Raw genomic sequence first — 17,467 nt, forward strand, 5'->3', positions numbered from 1 at the left:
TGCCTGTTAAATGCTCTTGATGCTCTTTGGAAAATGTCCCCTGGGACTCTCCCTGGGAGTTTCCCAAACTGGTGGCGCGCACAGTTAGCATTATGGGAGAAGGTTCCCATGATTCACCCGCGGAGGCCCGGCTTCCGAGCTCTGCCAGGAGATTTCAGACGCTGGGAGTGCACAGAGGGAAATGGAGTGCTGTGTTTTAGGAGAGACAAGCCGTGGCTGGCAGCGCACGGCAGACACGTAGACATACTGCGTGCACGCTCCTCACCTCGTAGCCGAACTGCAGCTCGTCGGAGGTCAGCATGATGATGTCATCGTCGATGGCCAGCACGGCCTCCGTCTCGATCTCGTCGTAAGGGAAGAAGCGGTTGCTCAGCTTGTTCTCAGCGGTCCTCACGACTTTTAACGGGACCCGGATTTTGGGCCAGAGAGACTCTGGAAAAAGGACAAACAAGGTACTTACTACTCTCCCACCGCCCGAGAAATGACATGGTGGTGAAGGCATCGTGTCCCAAACGAGACGCCAGAGTCTACTGATGCCCCGGCCCTCATCACACCCAGGGAGTCCATGGTGCGAATGTCACGTTACCATGGCAACACACTCACACACTCACACCTCTCTAGAGCCTCACTACACGACTAATTCTCACTGCTGTCTTACCGCAGAAGGAATTAAGTGGCTTCCACTCCCAAATGAGAGGCAGAGAAGCAAATTGACTGGGCCACGCCCACAGCGACAGAAAGATAGAGAGTGGTATCACCTCGTTCTCAGGACCACGGCTTTGCTGTCAGAATGCAACTACTTCCGGTAAATACTCTGCAAAACGCTCAGGCTGGCACACCTCCAGCTGGGCCAGGACACAGAGCACAGGCTGAAGACGCTGCCCGCTGTGCCCACCCCCACAGTGCAAGGACCATCAACGGTCCATGCTGCTAAGCCCCCCCACCACGAGGACGCTCACTGAATGTGTGTGGCTTTCTTAACCTGGCACTTTATCCCCTCCCCCCGATTCGCTAGGTTCGGTTTCTCATCACGACCAATTGACAGAGTAAATATCAGATTTCTATGTCCAATTATGTGGGATTTCCTAGTATACCAAAGCAACACCGCCCCGTGACTTGCCTTCCAGCTCTTCCCCTCCTACTTTAAAATGACTGGGGCCATTTAACCACAGCTTCTTTGTTTCTGAATGTTACATTTAGCACAGCATGAAATTAATACCTCCTTGGCATAGCACCCAGGCCTGTAGACCTCAGGGCCCCTCACAGGGAAAGTCTGTTCTTCACACCTTTGTCAAGTGAGAACAGGAGAGCCGGTGTGGGCCTCAGAGCCCCCAGATGCTGTGGTCACCCTGTCACAACGCTGAAGGAGAAGCAAGCCAGGCAGAGGCAAAAGGAGGAAAGGCTGTCTCAGCTGACGGTAGGGAAGAGAGCTCACCTCTGCCTGTTTCACAGTGTTATCTTCGGGTGCTCCCTCTGTCTTGGAAGGGCTCTGTGCGAATGAGGGGCTCCCTGGTTACAGAAGACATTCGCACAGCGCCTTAAAAAAGGGGCCAACAGAAGCATCCCTTGGGAACAGGCTGAACCAGAGACCAAAGAAATGGATCCCAGGGGCTGGTGCATTCAACAACAGCTAATTCCAGCTTCCCTGCAGGCATGCCATCCATAAATATCTTTGGAATAAAGGCATGGCCACAAGACTCAGACTGGAGACCTGACTTCTGCATGATCTATGGGATTTTAAGTCCCTTTTTCTCAGGATACGAATAAGTAGAGAGAGAGAATAAGCATATTCCGTACTCCACGGGTGCGCTGTCATTCAATCCTCCTGACAGCCCTAGAGGGCAGGAACTATTTACAAAGTGGAAATCGCATGGCTCAGAGGGGTTAGGTAACTTGCCCAGTGACACACAGCTAATAAATGATAGAGGACCTGTACCAGCCACTGCTTTGAGAATTGCATCTGTGTTTTTAGAGAACTGGAACAAAACTAGGAATGTTTGACAGCTGCCTCCAGCAATCATCCCTATTCTTGTTTTCTTCCCACTCTCTTCTGTAGAAAAATACAACTCTGGTCATATATCTACTGTTCTCGAATCCTCACAAAAACAAGATTAAATTACAATATCTAAAATACAGTGAGTCACAGCCTTAGCTACTCAACCAGTGGTTCTGTAACCTTTGGGTTTCAGGATTCCTTTATACTCTTAAAAATCACTGGGAATCTCTAAGAGGTTCTGCTTACATCACACACACACACACACACAATCATCATTTATTGTATCAGAAATGCCAACTGAGGACACTGGGAAACAGAGGGACCCACAGCACACAGTCATTCCACCAGCCACTGGAGTGACGATGTCACTTCCCATCGCGTGGACTCTGGAAGAATCCCACTGCGCTCTTGTGAGAGAACCAAAGAGCGGGAAAGGGAAGTGATGCCCTAGGAATATTACGAAAAGAATTCAAGCTCCCAGGCCCCCTGAAAGGGACAGGGATGGCCATAGTACCTGGCTCACACCTTCAGAAGGGCTGTGCTAGACTCTGTGCTGAGATTTGGGAAGTGCCACAACCCTGGAAAACAGTCTGGAAGGAGGCACCTGAACCCAGGGTCCTGCAGGATGCTTAAAGAAACAGCATGCCAGGGGCTGGCGCTATGGCTCACTTGGTTAATCCTCTGCCTGCAGTGCCGGCATCCCATATGGGCGCTGGGTTCTAGTCCCGGTTGCTCCTCTTCCAGTCCAGCTCCCTGCTGTGGCCCAGGAGGGCAGTAGAGGATGGCCCAAGTGCTTGGGCCCCTGCACCCCCATGGGAGACCAGGAGGACCTGGCTCCTGACTTCGGATCGGCGCAGCTCCAGCCGTGGTGGCCATTTCAGGGGGTGAACCAAAGGAAGAAAGACCTTTCTCTCTGTCTCTCTCTCACTATCTAACTCTACCTGTCAAATAAATAGATAAATCAATAAAAGAAAGAAACAGCACGCCAGCTACCGGCCCGCTGCCGCTCCGCTTCGGATCCAGGCCTCCTCGCCTGCTGTGGTGCTGGCACAGTGTGGAGCGGTGTCAGCAGAGAGCACCAGAGGGACCCCGGGGGGAGCGGGAGGGAAGGGCGCTTCTTCCTGTTCCTGGTGCACCTTCCTTGCTTCCTGCTCTCGCAGGACTTGCCAGCAGGCAGGCAGACAGTGGCACTCCCCTCCTGCAAGTATACAGCACTGCTGGGGGCACCTGCCCACAGGGTCTAGGCACCCCAATCCCAGTGAATATTTTAAAAAATTTGTATTTATTTTTAAAAGATTTTATTTATTTATCTTTTATGGTTTATTTATTTATTTGAAAGAGCTACACAGAGAGGAGAGGCAGAGAGAGAGAGAGAGAGAGAAAGAAAGAGAAAGAGAGAGAAAGAGAGAGGTCTTCCATCTGCTGGTTCACTCCCCAATTGGCCATAACGGCCTGAGCTGTGCTGATCAGAAGCCAGGAGTTTCTTCCAGGTCTCCCGCATGGGTAGAGGGGCCCAAAGACTTGGGCCATCTTCTACTGCTTTCCTAGGCCATAGCAGAGAGCTGGATCAGAAGTGTAGCGACTGGGTCTCGAACCAGTGCCCATATGGGATGCCGGCGCTTCAGGCCAGGGTGTTAACCTGCTGCGCCACAGTGCCGTCCCAAAAGATTTTATTTATTTACTTGAGAGGTAGAGTTACAGAGAGAGGGAGAGACAGAAAGAAAGGTCTTCCATCTGCTGGTTCACTCCCCAAATGGCCGCAACGGCTGTAGCTGGGCTGATCTGAAGCCAGGAGTCAGGAGCTTCCTCTGGGCCTCCCACGTGCATGCAGGAGTTCAAGTGCTTGGGTTATCTTCCACTGCTTTTCCAGGCCATAGCAGGGAGCTGGATCAGAAGAGGGGCAGCCGGGACACTAATCGGCACCCATGTGGGAAGCCAGTGCCGCAGGCGGAGGCCCAGCTCACTATGCCACAGCGCTGGCCCCAATCCCAGTGAATTTAACAGCACCCCTGCTGGCAGCTTCCAGCGAGTTCTATGAATGCCCCTCCCAGCAAGTCAGCCCAGCTCCTCCAGGGCGGTTCCAGGTGAGCTCCCCTGAAGTGCCTGCCAGTTTACCAGGCAATTCCACACCCCCTGGGCAGCGTCCTGCGCAGTTCTGTGGGTGGCAGAAAAATCCCGTTACAAGTTCAGAGCTAATTTTTCCTGTTCAAATTCCTATGTGCGGCTTCTGTCTGCTAGGTGAACCTTGACTAATACACTCTGGATATCAGACAGGTTATCAGGTGAAAAGGGACTTGTTCTCCACGGCCTCTGGAGTTAGAGCCATGACCAATGGCTGGCTGCACGCAACAGGGAAACTGGTTCAGACTCAAAAGAGGTACAGACTCTGATGGCATAAGCCGACATTCAATGCTTCAACAACACATGGCTTTTACTTTAAATATACTCACTGAGGCCAGATTTCCACTTGAAATCAGGTGAGCGACTAAACAAAATGCCCCAACAAGAGAACCAGGGATTCCATGAGGCAGTAACAGATCACAGAGAGAGAGGAAACAGCTTCAGAGCCTGGGTCCACCACTCACAAGAAACATGACCCTGAACACGTCAAGCGCCAAGAAGTGCTTCGTAAGCTAGGAAGGGGGAATGACGCCATCTCCCTGTGCGGGCGGACTGCCCACCACGCCGGAGACGCTGACCGCCTGGGGGCCGTGCTCTCCCTTCTCAGACTGTGTCTATTTCCAGAACCAGAGGATTTGCTTGGCCCTTGGCAAGTGGTGGTAAGGTGGTGCTTGTTAGAGCTGGTCTGTCGCCAAGGCAACCCAGGGGCATGGCCCCAGCGCAAGCCTTCCACGCTCTCCTGGGATCACAGAACCCCTGCCCCGGTTCTCTAAACCTGAGAGTGCCCTCACACGGTGATGGGACAGAGAATGGGGAGTTTCTGTCATGCGAATTCCACGAGGCAACTAATAGGCCTTGTGTTCCCGCAGCGCGTGGAGGGGGCTGGCTGCTGCGGCTAAGTAGAAACGCGCGCCTGCACTGTGCGGGTCCTGGACTTTCACTTGGGAGTGTGTGCAGCCTGTCCGCCCCAGACAGCTTTCCACATTCTTCACCTACAGACAGCCCAGGAGTCACTCGAGCCAAGGTCCATAAAGAACTAACTTGCCCCCGTAACGTCTTTGATGGGAAGATTCGAGAGCGCGACGAAAGCCAGGCAGGACGATACGGGGTGCAGACGCAAATGTAGAACGAGTCGCGGCTTTTTGAGAACTACCGTGACATCTCCCTGTTCTGAGTCCGCTCTGGCAAGGGGAGGCTCCAACTGCACGGTGAGCCAGACTGACACTGGCGACCCAGGCTCTGCAGGGAATCCCACGTGTCTGCACTTTTTCAAGCCAGACAGGCCTCTGCGAGGCGGAAGGCCTCGGTGTCGTTTCGGGGCGGTCAGCGCCAGCGCTGCTGTGAGGGCCGTGCCCAGAACAGCGCATCCTGACGTGGCTCTGGGATTCTGGAAAGGCACCTTGGGAAAAAATGAGAACTGGAACAGGAGAGGGAGGAGGCAGTGTGGGGCAGGAAAGAGGAATACAGATGAGGAAGAAGAGGTTGGTTGGTTTTTTTCTTTCCTTCCCTAGGTTTTCTGTCTCTGAGCCCCTGACAAAGATCTAGTTCTGCACTACAGTCCCAGATCCGAGCGTGGACAAAGCGTGATGATTCCCCTGCCACTACACGGCCACCCAGGTAGGCACCAGGGGCTCAGTGCACAGCACAGGCGCTCCGCATCCGGAGACACCTCACGGTGCTTCTGTCTCTGCCATTTGTGGCTTTGTCCTTTAGGCAGACTGCTCCACCAATCTGTTTTACCTTTCTTACTTTTGTAAAATGGGGACAGTAACAATTTCCTTATGGGTAGGTCGTAAGGACCAGAGAAAAACTGTCTGAAGCGCTTCACACAGTTCCTATTCCCAGGACAGAAAAGGCATGCAATAAACAGCTATAGTAACGATGGACTGTTATCTTCACAGAGGGTTCTAGTGAAGTGCTGTGGGCTCCACTCCCCTACTGATAACTTGAACAGGCCTGCACAGGAGGATGTGCGTGACCTCTCTGGATGAGAAGGAAATCGTCAAAGCCAGAAATCTTCAGGCCCTAATTCTTGAGCTCCGCTTAGAAGGAGGTTGATTTTCCTTTGAATTCCACACGTTGCAGCAAACCCCTATAGCTGTGTCTCATCCCGGGAGTCTGTAGCAGGCAGGCAAATGTCACTGTCCATCCATACAAAGTAACCTGGAAAATGTGATTTTTCACATATGTTGCTGAATTTATAAAAACAAACAGCTGAGCTGGGTGACATGAAAATGTCACAGTATGAGCTTTAGTCCTGCTCAAAGAAGAAAAGAAACTCTTTGTATTGAAGATTTGTAAACAAGTACATTGATTAACGTTTTCTCCCCCCCGTGCTGGGTGCCAAGTGAGATGTGAGCAAAGGGAATTTCTCTGCGACTTGGCACAGGTGCTAGAAAACGCTCAAGATGACTGAAGACGCCACAAGCCCGCCCTGCCAATCACTGCTGCACCCAGCCACCAAGGAAATGATCAGATCGCGTCCGAACAAACCAGAGAGGGCGTCACCAATGCCTGACTTGCTCAGGGCATGGCTGGTGCCCAGGACCCTCACTCCCCACAGTCCCAGAATTCGGCTGGAAAGAAAGGCAGCGGCTGCTTCTACCTCTGGTTGCAATACCCATCCATCATGCCTGCCCATCCCCACTCTGCTTGCTAAGGATGAGCCGAACACAGCTTGAAGCCTGTGTGGAGGGGTTGCTCCTGGGGTCAACTCAGCAAGCTGAGTTACACCTACCTGCAGTGCACAGAGCAACGGCTCCAAGTTATTTGGGGCCAAGCCAAATAACTCTGGATGCACCCAGCGTGGAAAGTGCAGAGTCGGGAGGGGAGGGCAGCGGCCCGCCTCTTCTTCCGCCAAAGCCTGAGACCGACATGACGAAAGCGCCCTGGAAATTTCTATGGCCTAGTCTTAAGTATTTACTTAAATTTCAAACCCAGCAATTTAGACTTAACTGTAACCAAAAGAAAAAGCATTTGGTTAGGTTGGAGATTAAAAAAAAAAAAAAGTGGGAGTGGGTAGGTTTCTGCCTACATAATCCTCCCGGCAGCAGACACGTTAACCACAATATTTATTTTAGTAAATGTAGAGAAAGTGAAAAACATCATTTTTGCGCCTCTAATATTTCAAAGCCCTGGACTTACTTTTTTTTTTTTTTTAAATATGTATGTGACTAATGCTATACACAAAAAATCAGATGCCTCTGCTGGCGTGGGGACCGGAGCTGACAGCCCCAATTACCAACAGAACAAACACCCCGCAGAAGATTAAGCACGTTTCACGTGATCCCCAAACAACCACACTGCCAGAGTCGGGAGCTCTGACTTAAACACCAGCCGGGCAGTTGTGACACGTGTCAACATTAGGACCTCATCAGCGAAGGGCTCTCTTTCCTCCCTAGAGCCAACAGATTTTAAAAATAAACTAAAATCTTGGTCATAAAAGTAACCACTACATTTTAGCAGGCTCTACCAAAAATTAAAACTGAACACCCTGCTCCCAAGCCTGGGCTTGCACTGCTGCTTTTAGACAGAGCAAGGTAGAGGGGAAATCTCCTTTCTTGCAGTCTGCAATGATACCTGCCCGCCAGCAGGGACCCAAATCAGGCAAGTAGCTCACCTCCGGCCTAGTGGCTGCCTGGGGGCTCATAAGGTGAAGCCCCTTTTGCATTTAGCCCCAGAATTTGCAAACTCTGTCTGCGAGGGCAGGACTTCACTCTGGCCGGTGGCCACCGCATGCAGGAGCACAGGCACACGTGTGGACGCAGCAGGTCGGGAGCTGCCTTTGCCCATCGGAGGAGAGGCCCAGGCCTGCCTTCTGGAACATGACCCGGTTTGTATAAATACCATCCAGCTCACTTCTCTCTGGGGCAAAGTGACCAGCACTGATGAGGCCAAGCCAACAGGCAGAGCGGCTTTCTCCAGGTTCCCGCCCACACTGCCCTCAGAATTTCCTCCATCAACCTTTTCCCTCCTTTGCTACTTTCTTCCTCCCTTCCAAGGTGCTGCCAACATCTTTCTCTTCTGCCTCTTTTCCTTAAAAAAAGAAAAGAGCAGCAATTATGCCTCAGGGCATGGTGTAGGACCTTCATTTAAAAGAGTTATTTGGGGGCTGTGGCATAGCGGGTAAAGCCGCCGCCCGCAGCGCCGGCATCCCATATGGGCGCTGGTTCCAGTCCTGGCTGCTCCACTTCTGATCCAGCTCTCTGCTATGGCCTAGGAAAGCAGTAGAAGATGGCCCAAGTCCTTGGGCCCCTCCACCCATGCGGGAGACCTGGAAGAAACTCCTGGCTCCTGCCTTCTGATCAGCACAGCTCTGGCCATTGCGGCCATTTGGGGAGTGAACCAGCAGATGGAAGACCTCTGTCTCTATTTCTGCCTCTCCTTCTCTCTCTGTATAACTCTGACTTTCAAATAAATAAATAAATCTTAAAAGAAATAGTTTATCTGTTCAAACTATGGTTCCCTAAATCCAAAAGGAAAAGTACATGGTTCTTTCAGAAAACAAAATCCCACTGAGTACAACTTTTCAAATTTAGCAGGAGGAACTAAAGGCTTTTCTTGAGGCAAATTTCTGATTTCCAGCCTTGACTATGGTTCTACCAAGGTATTCTGGGGCTGGCTGCCTATCCCTCCATCAGCATAACCAACGAAAAGGGGGCAAGCCATAAAAAGTGCAGATACTACTGTCAGGCAATAAACCAGGCCTTATCGGTGACAGTGGTGCACATTACAAACTTCAAACTCATTCCTCACTCTAATCCATCAGAAACTTCCTGGCTTTAATAGGCTATAAATGGCAGGAGCTTTGAAGTCCCTGGGATTAGGATCAGTAATAGACAGACTGAATGAGAAACTAAATGCAGGTGGAACATACTCTATGCGTCCTGAATTAAAAACAAATCCAATTAATCAAACAGTTCTCAACCCTGGCTGCCAGGCGGCCGATTACAGGGGTGGCCAAGGCAAGACAGACAGTGATTCAGGATGAACCGTGGGGGCTTCTAGGGAGAGCTCCTGTGAGGCCTGACTGAGAGCCTGCACAGGGAGGGCATGCTTTGTTGCTGCCTTTCCCAATGAGAAGGAGGCCATCCTTTTTCTTTCTTTCTTTTTTTTTTTTGGGAAGGAGAGCACAGTATCAGAGCAGAGATAAGCAAGGAGAAAATGAATGCCTTTTAAACTGAGTTTTCATGTAAACAAGTCAGCTGAGATCTGTTTTCCCAAGGCTGACAGCCTTTGATCCTACTGATCCCCAGGCCCTCAAACACTTGCGGCCACAGAGTATGCCAGGCCCGGGAGTTCTACGGCCACCCCAGAACAGGAATGAGATGACTGAGAAAATCGGGGTCATGCTGCCTCAGAAAGAATATTGTTGTTGACGAAACAGGAAAATTCATTCAAAACAAAGGATGCAAATAATTTGGCCATCCAAAATCAAACCAGCTGAGAGGTACACTGACGCCCGAACAGGCTTCCCCGGAGCACAGCACTGCGCACACTGCTTACCTTCTGGAGGGTTTTTATTCTGATTATTCCAGACAACCAGCAGCTTGGAGAGACTCGGCACCTTGGACACTTCCGTGATGACCCGGAAGAGGCTCTCCACTCGGTCGTAGGTGAGGACGATGGCTGTGAACCCCTGTGACTGTGGCGGGATCAGCGGGAGGAAGAGTGGGTTGCTCACGCTGCTCCATTTCTGCAAGAGGACAGAGCAGCGTGGGTCAGAGAAGGAGCTGGAACAAAGGGGCCGATCCGGCATCATCAGCCAGCCCGCACTGCGCGGATCCGGTGGCCTTCACCACGACCCATCTAAGAGCTGGGCAACCATCCAAAGTCCTCCGGTCCTGTTTGCAGGGACTTCCTTCCGTTCACTTTGGCTCTGATACCACTGGAAAGGGAGCAGAGGATCTATGTCCATTCCCTGCCCAAACCCGCTCAAACGTAGCTGTGGAATGTAAAAGAACACAGATCTGTAAGGACCAAGCGATGAGAGCAGAGGCACCTGCTGACAAGGGACACTCACATCTTCCAGAAGCAGAAGAGGTGGCAGAATACGGATGTGAGAGGGAGACCTCCGTGCCTGCCAGGAGTGGAGCCAGGAAGGCAAACACATTTAACCTGGGGACCCCACAAAAGCCCAGGGGTTAAACTCACCAGGTAGCTTGAAAGGAAAGGGGAGGAACAGGTTTAACAACAGGAAGACAGGTGAACAGTCTACGCCAGGAGCAGTTACAGACCCAGAGTCACACACCCTGCTTCCAGGCGGAACACGGCCTGTACTCCCTGCCCACAGCTGCAGAAGGGAGGACCGTTCTCTGCAGAAAGTGGAGCTCTGGACAGGGACGCCCAGGCACGCTGGGGAGGAAAGGGCAGGTTACAAATCTACATTCCAAACGCCCCGCGGCGCTCCTCCACGTTCTGTTCCCCAAATGCTGGCGGCCACAAGGTTAGCTTGGCACTCCCTCTGCTTACGGGGGAAGCCGGCCCGGCAACACACAGCCTCACACAGAGAACCTCTGACCAGTTTTTTCGAGTGCCCCTCTTAATCATGAACAGATTCTAGACTCACACACATTTCAAGAGCATCTTGAGCATGAACTACAGAAAGCAGAGGAACAAAGGGAGGAACTCAGAGGAAACAGACACAAAAGAAGCCCTAAGAAGTTAAAGCACCACCGACAGATTATAACCTCAGGGAGCTAAGGTTCCCACCCATGAAATAGGAATAAATCACTATTTTTATTTAAAAAGATCTATCAAGGAACAGAAAGAAATCTTGGATATTAAAAAAACATGATAGTCTAAATTTTTTTCTAAAAAAAATAATAATTTTTCTAAAGAGCAGAATTGAAGGGCAAAAAAGATTAAATATTCCAGTCTTGAATAAAAAACAGAGGTGAGCAGGAAAGATGAGAAAACCCAGAAGGTCCAACATCCATTTAATAGGAGGTTCCAGGAAAAGATAAAACAGAATCTATCCAAGAAATTAAACAAGTTCTCAGTACAGAAGACCCAAGAGGTACAGAATTTCAGAGAAGAATGTGAGGGGCCAAAAAGTAGCCAGCACAGTGAAGTGAAAAAAAGAAAAAAGACAAATACAAAAAACCCAAATGAATGAGGATAGAAAACTACTGTTACTACCATATCAAGCCACATGACTTTTGAACCAAAGAAATAAAGAGGGAAATTCTCACAACCTGAGTTTTTTGACGATGGACATGTGAGTTCACTGCAAAATTTTAAAAGTTCTCTGTATGTTTTTTTTTTTTTGTAAAATGAAAATAATTCAAATCTCTTACCATTAAAGAATTTAAGAGAACTAAATCATTTACATACAGTAATGTTAGCAAAACTATTTTTGAACTGATAATAAATAGGAAAAGATCATTAAAATGTGCTTACATTTTTAACAGCTTTATTGTTATATAATTCATAAGCCATAAAATCTACCCATTTCAAGTATGTGAGAGTTCTGGTATTTTAATTGTTAATTTTTAAAAATTGTGGTAAAGCACAGTTTGACATTTGTGATTTTAATAATTTTAAGAGTACAATTCAGTGACACGAATTGCATTCACACCCATAAGTTATCCTGTGGAAGGCCTAGAACTGAACTCCATCTTCACCAGAAAGTGGATCTGTACAAAACATCCTAAGTGCCATTCTGGCTGCCTTCCTCTCTGGGATTCCCGGGGTCCTAGGTCCATCCCATCCATATCACTGATGGACACCCATCACCATGTGTATGACAACAGCTGCTCGCCAGATGGAACAGCGCGGGGTAGGAAATGTACACAAACACATGGGGTACACATGCGCTGGGAACTCAAGGAGGCCGAGTGGGATGCCTGGAGTCCTAATGTAATCAGGATATTAAAGCCAAAATGTCCACAACATGCCGTAATTAGATTTCACAACAGAGAGACACAATAGCAAAGGTTATCTTCTCAGGGCTGACCCTGTGTTTCCATGACATCACTGGCGGACACGGAGCTGTAGTCCTAGGAAGGTGTCTGCATTTTAGTATGTGGACCCTAGCATCTGATTACAGATTCAGGAACTCCTTTAAGTTGTCTACTCCAAACCTTATTCTTCCCCTCTTGCTGACTTTCATGAAATCAGTAGGTAGCCCTATGCTTAAGTCACAACGAATCCCAAGGCATGGTTCACGGTCTATCTTCAATCCCCAGCCCCAGGCCACTCGCCTACTCCTCTTGGCACAATACCTTCCATGTTCTCTTAAGAAAGATCAGCGTAAATGGAAAAGAAACAAGAAAGAATTTTTAAGAGAAGTGTGCAGGATCTCCCCACACGTGATCATCTCGTGTGAAACGCTGAGATGCACTAAGTGCACGCGCAGTGCTTCACATGGATTCCCTCACCCTGAGTCACACGACCCTCGAGACAGATGTGGTCCCTGGTTCTTACTTCACAGACAACCGACTGGAGGGTCAGACACGGCTAGCGATGTCCAAGGCTACATAACCTGGAAGAGATGGAAGTGGGACAGAGTTTCCGTGTGCTCTCCTGCAAGGACACTCAAATGGAGTCCCGAGTGACTCCAAAGGTTGCTTCTTCCAGCTCTTACCCAAGACCAAAGTCCTACAAGTTCTTGGTCCTTGTGATCGAACCTGGGTCAACAGGCAAGAACCCACCCTAACACCATGACTTCAGAGAAAACATGCAATAAAAACACCCAAATACATAACACTAAGTGTGCACATAAATTTACAAAGGTAAATACACTGCTAACACAGAAGGAAAAACTATTAAAACTCCAACAAAATGAGGTCTGTTCTTTGGGAGAAAGGGGGAGAAGGCCAACACACTTAAATGTCTTTATGACATGAAGAGCAGAGGAAAATTCCCCTAGAGATGCAAAACTTGGTTACAGAAAATGAATGCCCTGGAATGTAACTGAGGCACCTCCTGAAAGGCAGCCTGGCTCTGATTTCAAGGCATTGCCTGGGAAAAGGAGCCAGAATCCCTAGCAAGACAGCAGATCTGGTGTCATCTCCTGCGCCAGCTCCACTTGGGAAGGGGATGGTTAGGGAAGGGGGCCAGCAGGAGGGGATCGCTGGCTGGGAAGTGGACAGTCACTCCTCCTGATGTTCAGTTTTTCCACACTACCCACTTGCATCCCAAACAGGGCCTGGAAACTGGAGAAGTGGAGACGGCAGCCTGTGGGGGAGACGGAACACATAAAGGAGCCCAGTGAGGCCTGAAGTCCGGCCAACACTTTCCCATAAAATACAGAAGCTGCGGTGAACGCAGGAGGCGGCGTCCCGGCTACTGGGCAGATAAGTCATTGCGAGACAGGCACCATTCTTGCTGTGGGACACGCCGCCGGGATGGAGACAGAGGACTTCAAAAGTGAGTCAGCGCATCTGGGGTCAGTATGGGAATCATGAGTGCTCAATCTGAATCCAGGTTGTTTCGCTTCCCAGCAGGGTAACCGGGACCAAGCACCTCTCGTGCCACCCAGCTTCTCTGTCTATGACATCCTGAGCCGCCTCTGCCTCTCTAAGTAGCAGTACTCAATGCACATGAGGTGATGCTCGGATGGTACCCCACAGGCGGGAGCATTTGGTAAATGGCTGGCCTTGTGTAAGGATCCATTTCTCTGGGTTGCATTTTCTGCAAGGCCCAAGCCTGGGCTGGCGAGGCGGCGGTATCCCAGGCAATCCTGAGGCCTCTTCCAGCAGGGGAATTCTGCGTGAAATCCCCCTTCCTTTCCTTCTTTACCCTGTCAGGTGTTTAGTTCCTGGTTTTACCTGGTTCTCCACCTCTACTTCTTCTTCCTAAACACCCTGCATCAGCTGTGCCAGAAGCTCCGAAATAGCACGGGCCACTCACACCCAGCACCTAGCACAGGGCCTGGTGCGAATCCAAAAAAGCTGGCAAACACAAAACCAAACGAAAAACCCCACAAGCCCCACGCACAGGATGTGGGTCACGCTCTGTCCGTCCTCAGGATGTGTGGCTGTGAACAGGTGAAGTACACTCACATGAGTGATGTGAGTTGCAAAGTGATTTCCAGCTCAATTCAGTTTCCAAGTTACTTACCACGAATCCCACCACACAAAGGACTCTGAAAGAGTGTGGGATTTCGTCAGGATAGTTAACAGAGGACTTGCATAGGGGTCCTGCCATTTACTGGTTTTGTGATATATGAAGTCATGTCCACCAGCGACAGAGTCTTCGTCCGTGACATGGGGATGTGACAGTGCCTATCCTCCAGGGTAACGACCATTCGATGGGATTCTGTGCACTAACACTTAACAGATGGCTCGACACAGAACTCTGTGAATGATGGTCAAAGACAAATAGCTCTTCCCAATTTGTATTCTTCTTACCTCTAAAACACTGGTATTAGGGATCCAGCAGGCATTCCTGCTAGTATTATTTCTGGTTCTCATTTAGCCAATTTAGCCAACATTTCATGGAAATATCCATAAGCCTGGAAAAGTGTTAAAGACAGAGATGAACACATTCCTTCCTCTCAAAAAGACTTGTAATCTGGTGGGAAAGAGATAGGTATGAAGATGAGTTGTAAGGCCAAGTAAACAGCGGTGACACAAGGTATTAAGGAATGAAGTGAAGCCAGAGATGTGCACAATCACCTCTGTCTACCTGGAGGAGTTGAGGAGGCGACACGTGAGTGAATTCTAGGGGTCAGACGGAGAAGGATGGTCAAAAAAAGTCGGAGTGGAGAGGGGGGCAGATGCTGGCCAGCAACTGAGATGCTAGTAAAGACAGCAGCATCTGGCATCAGAATACCATCGGAGGGCCAGCTCTGGCTCCTGACTCCAGCTCTCAGACAATGCGGACACCGGGAGACAGCAGCGATGGCTCAGGTGACTGGGTTTTGCTACCCAAGAGAGACATGGACTGAGTTCCTGGCTCCCAGCTTTGGTGCAGCCCAGCAGCAGCCATGGTGAGTGAGGAGTGAAGCAGTGGATGGGAGCTCTTTCTCTCAGCCCATCTGTCTGTCAGGTAAATATGTGCATGTGTGTAGGTGTGTGTGTGTGTGTGTGTTGTGTATATACACGCACACGGCCAGTGGACAAACTAAGCAAATGCAAAGACGTGGTAACAGTGTGCTGCGAGGAGGAGGGAAAGAGAACAGAAATGGGAGGAAGTCAGAGACAGGCAGGCTGAAGCCAAATGAGGAGAAGCCTGGAGTGACAGAAATGCTAAGTTGCACATTTGGTTGTTTCTTGTGCAACTTTCTTTTTTCCTGAGTATCGCCCTGCTGACAAACCAGCGCGGCTACCTTCACGTTTCTTTGTAGGGGTCGGAAACAGTGATCTGCAGGGAGGCATCTGTGCCAGCTGCCTTTCCCCACCTCAGCCACGATCCCATTCGCCTTGGAGCTCAGTGAGCGCATGCCGGCTGGCAGCCTTAACTGGGGAGTGGAGCTTCGCATGGACACTTCACCACACTGGGGTTAAGGTCAACACACTAACCCCCAGAGGGAAAAACTTACTGGATGGGGATATTTCAAAAATGGCATTTAGTCACCTCTGAAATACCTTTAAGAACTGACCCCCTGCTGGTCGACCAAAGAGAGTGTCTACAGTCTGGGACCTCTTGACCCCACTTTCTGCAGGAAATCAAGCAAATTTAAACCTCCATAATTTACTCAAGGCTCCGGCTTCTGCCAGGGAAAAGGCAAACAATGCTGGCAATTAACTCTGCTGCCCAAGGAACTCTCCATTAGAGCCAGAGAGGGCACGGAGCCAGGCACCGAGCAACAGGGACCTGAAGAAGAGGAAAAACCCCTGAGTGCCAGCTGCACGAACCTGGGCGATCAATGCAGTTTTCCAATCTACCCAGGAAGCTGTCCACTCACGGATGGGGGAGATACCAGAAGGGTATCCTGTTTTGACAAAGAACTGGCCTCTGGCCCAAATGCCTTGTTCATTTCGTGTCCACCCTTCCCTCTCCCACAACAAATCCTCATCATAGACGCTCCAGTCAGAAGTTCCCATGGTGCAAATGCAGTCACACACAAGCACTCCACGCTGTGTACCCAGTCACAAGCCCGCTGTAGGCAAAGTTCTTTCCTGTCATTTAGTCTGGAGAGACCGGTGGGTGCCTGGGCTGGCAGTGAGCGGACAAACTAGTGAGAGGGAGCTGTGGGGGTCAGGTTTCAGGACTCAGAGAAAGCAAGGTCTTGGTAGATGGGGCTTACAATCAATGACCAGTTCAAAGGGCTTTCTCCCTCAAGAAAGAGATTCAGACCCAAGCAACTAGTTGTACCCTAAGCGCAGGAAGTTGTCAGGCCCTTCCTGCAATGCTGTTTTGCTCTCTGTTGGTTGGAAGCCCTATACGATGAGCCTAACCCACACCATTGCAGCCAAGGCCACCATGCAGAAAACAGAAACCTGTGGCCCGTGCCTGCCATTCTGCAGTGTTCTTGCTCAGAGGCTTGGGGACGTTACAATCACAAGAGAGGAAAACCACACTGCACTGCCATCCCAAGGACTCTTTCAACCTTAACCAAAGTCCAGCACAAGACAGATCAAGCTGCAAAGCATGACGATTCAAAATTTAATTAGCGTTACCATGTCAGAGATGTTTTATGTCACTATGAACAGCTTCATGTGAAAACAGGAGACTTCAGCAGACATCTGAGCCAATGCGTACTTGATTTAAATAGAGGCATTTTGCTTGGGCAGAAAAGTGAGAAGTCAGAGAAGAAAGGAAGAGAGGACAGGCCTGTAACACAGAAGCTTTTGAGGCCGTGGTAATGGCTAGCCTTACCTAGTCCTACCTTGATAGAAAGGCCAGTTTTCTTGGTTGTTTTGAAGTTATCAACCCTTACCTCAATGTGGTTTCAATTATGAATTACCAGACTAAAAGGGGAAAAAAAGCTTTGATTTATTCTTTTTTGCTCCAATTATGCATGATGTGTTTCCACTGAAGACTTTGAAAAGTATTTCATCATGCCTCTCATCCTGAAGTGGTCAAAGGGCAAAACCAAAAGGAGTTAACCCTTTCATTTCTCCTCTAGGCTCAAAGAGACTCCCCACTGGTGGGTACAAGCCAAGGCCCCTGAGGCACACACAACAAGGAAGGGGTTAAGCATTAGCATCGTATTACTAACGTGCGTAAGGGTGGTGTCCCTTGTCCAAAATGGTGAGATGATATTTATGTTAATGGTTACTGGGAGATTTGAAAGGGGCAATCAGTAATGCGGCCCACGTTGCCTTAACCATTAAACCTCTACAGCCCTAGCGAGTCACAGCACAGCCCCTCCCGGGCCTGTGCTGAGAGGGGAACTGGAGACTTACAGACCTAACCATGTCTTCAAGTAGGATCTCTGAGTTCAAGAGAGAAGGTGTG

The 17,467-nt window shown here is 49.8% G+C and overlaps 1 protein-coding gene across 2 annotated transcripts in view; it reads right to left on the reverse strand.

The window, feature by feature from the left end:
• EXT2 (exostosin glycosyltransferase 2) overlaps window positions 1-17,467 on the reverse strand; it is a 159,258-nt gene that overhangs the window by 42,181 nt on the left and 99,610 nt on the right. For both annotated transcript variants that reach the window (XM_062196270.1, XM_062196271.1), the window contains 2 exons: window positions 9,623-9,812; window positions 266-432 (listed from right to left, as the gene is read on the reverse strand). In XM_062196270.1, coding sequence (XP_062052254.1) covers window positions 266-432; window positions 9,623-9,812 — 357 coding nt within the window. The remainder of the gene's footprint in view (window positions 1-265; window positions 433-9,622; window positions 9,813-17,467) is intronic.

Source organism: Lepus europaeus, chromosome 7, assembly GCF_033115175.1.
Source record: "Lepus europaeus isolate LE1 chromosome 7, mLepTim1.pri, whole genome shotgun sequence".
Taxonomy (NCBI): domain Eukaryota; kingdom Metazoa; phylum Chordata; class Mammalia; order Lagomorpha; family Leporidae; genus Lepus; species Lepus europaeus.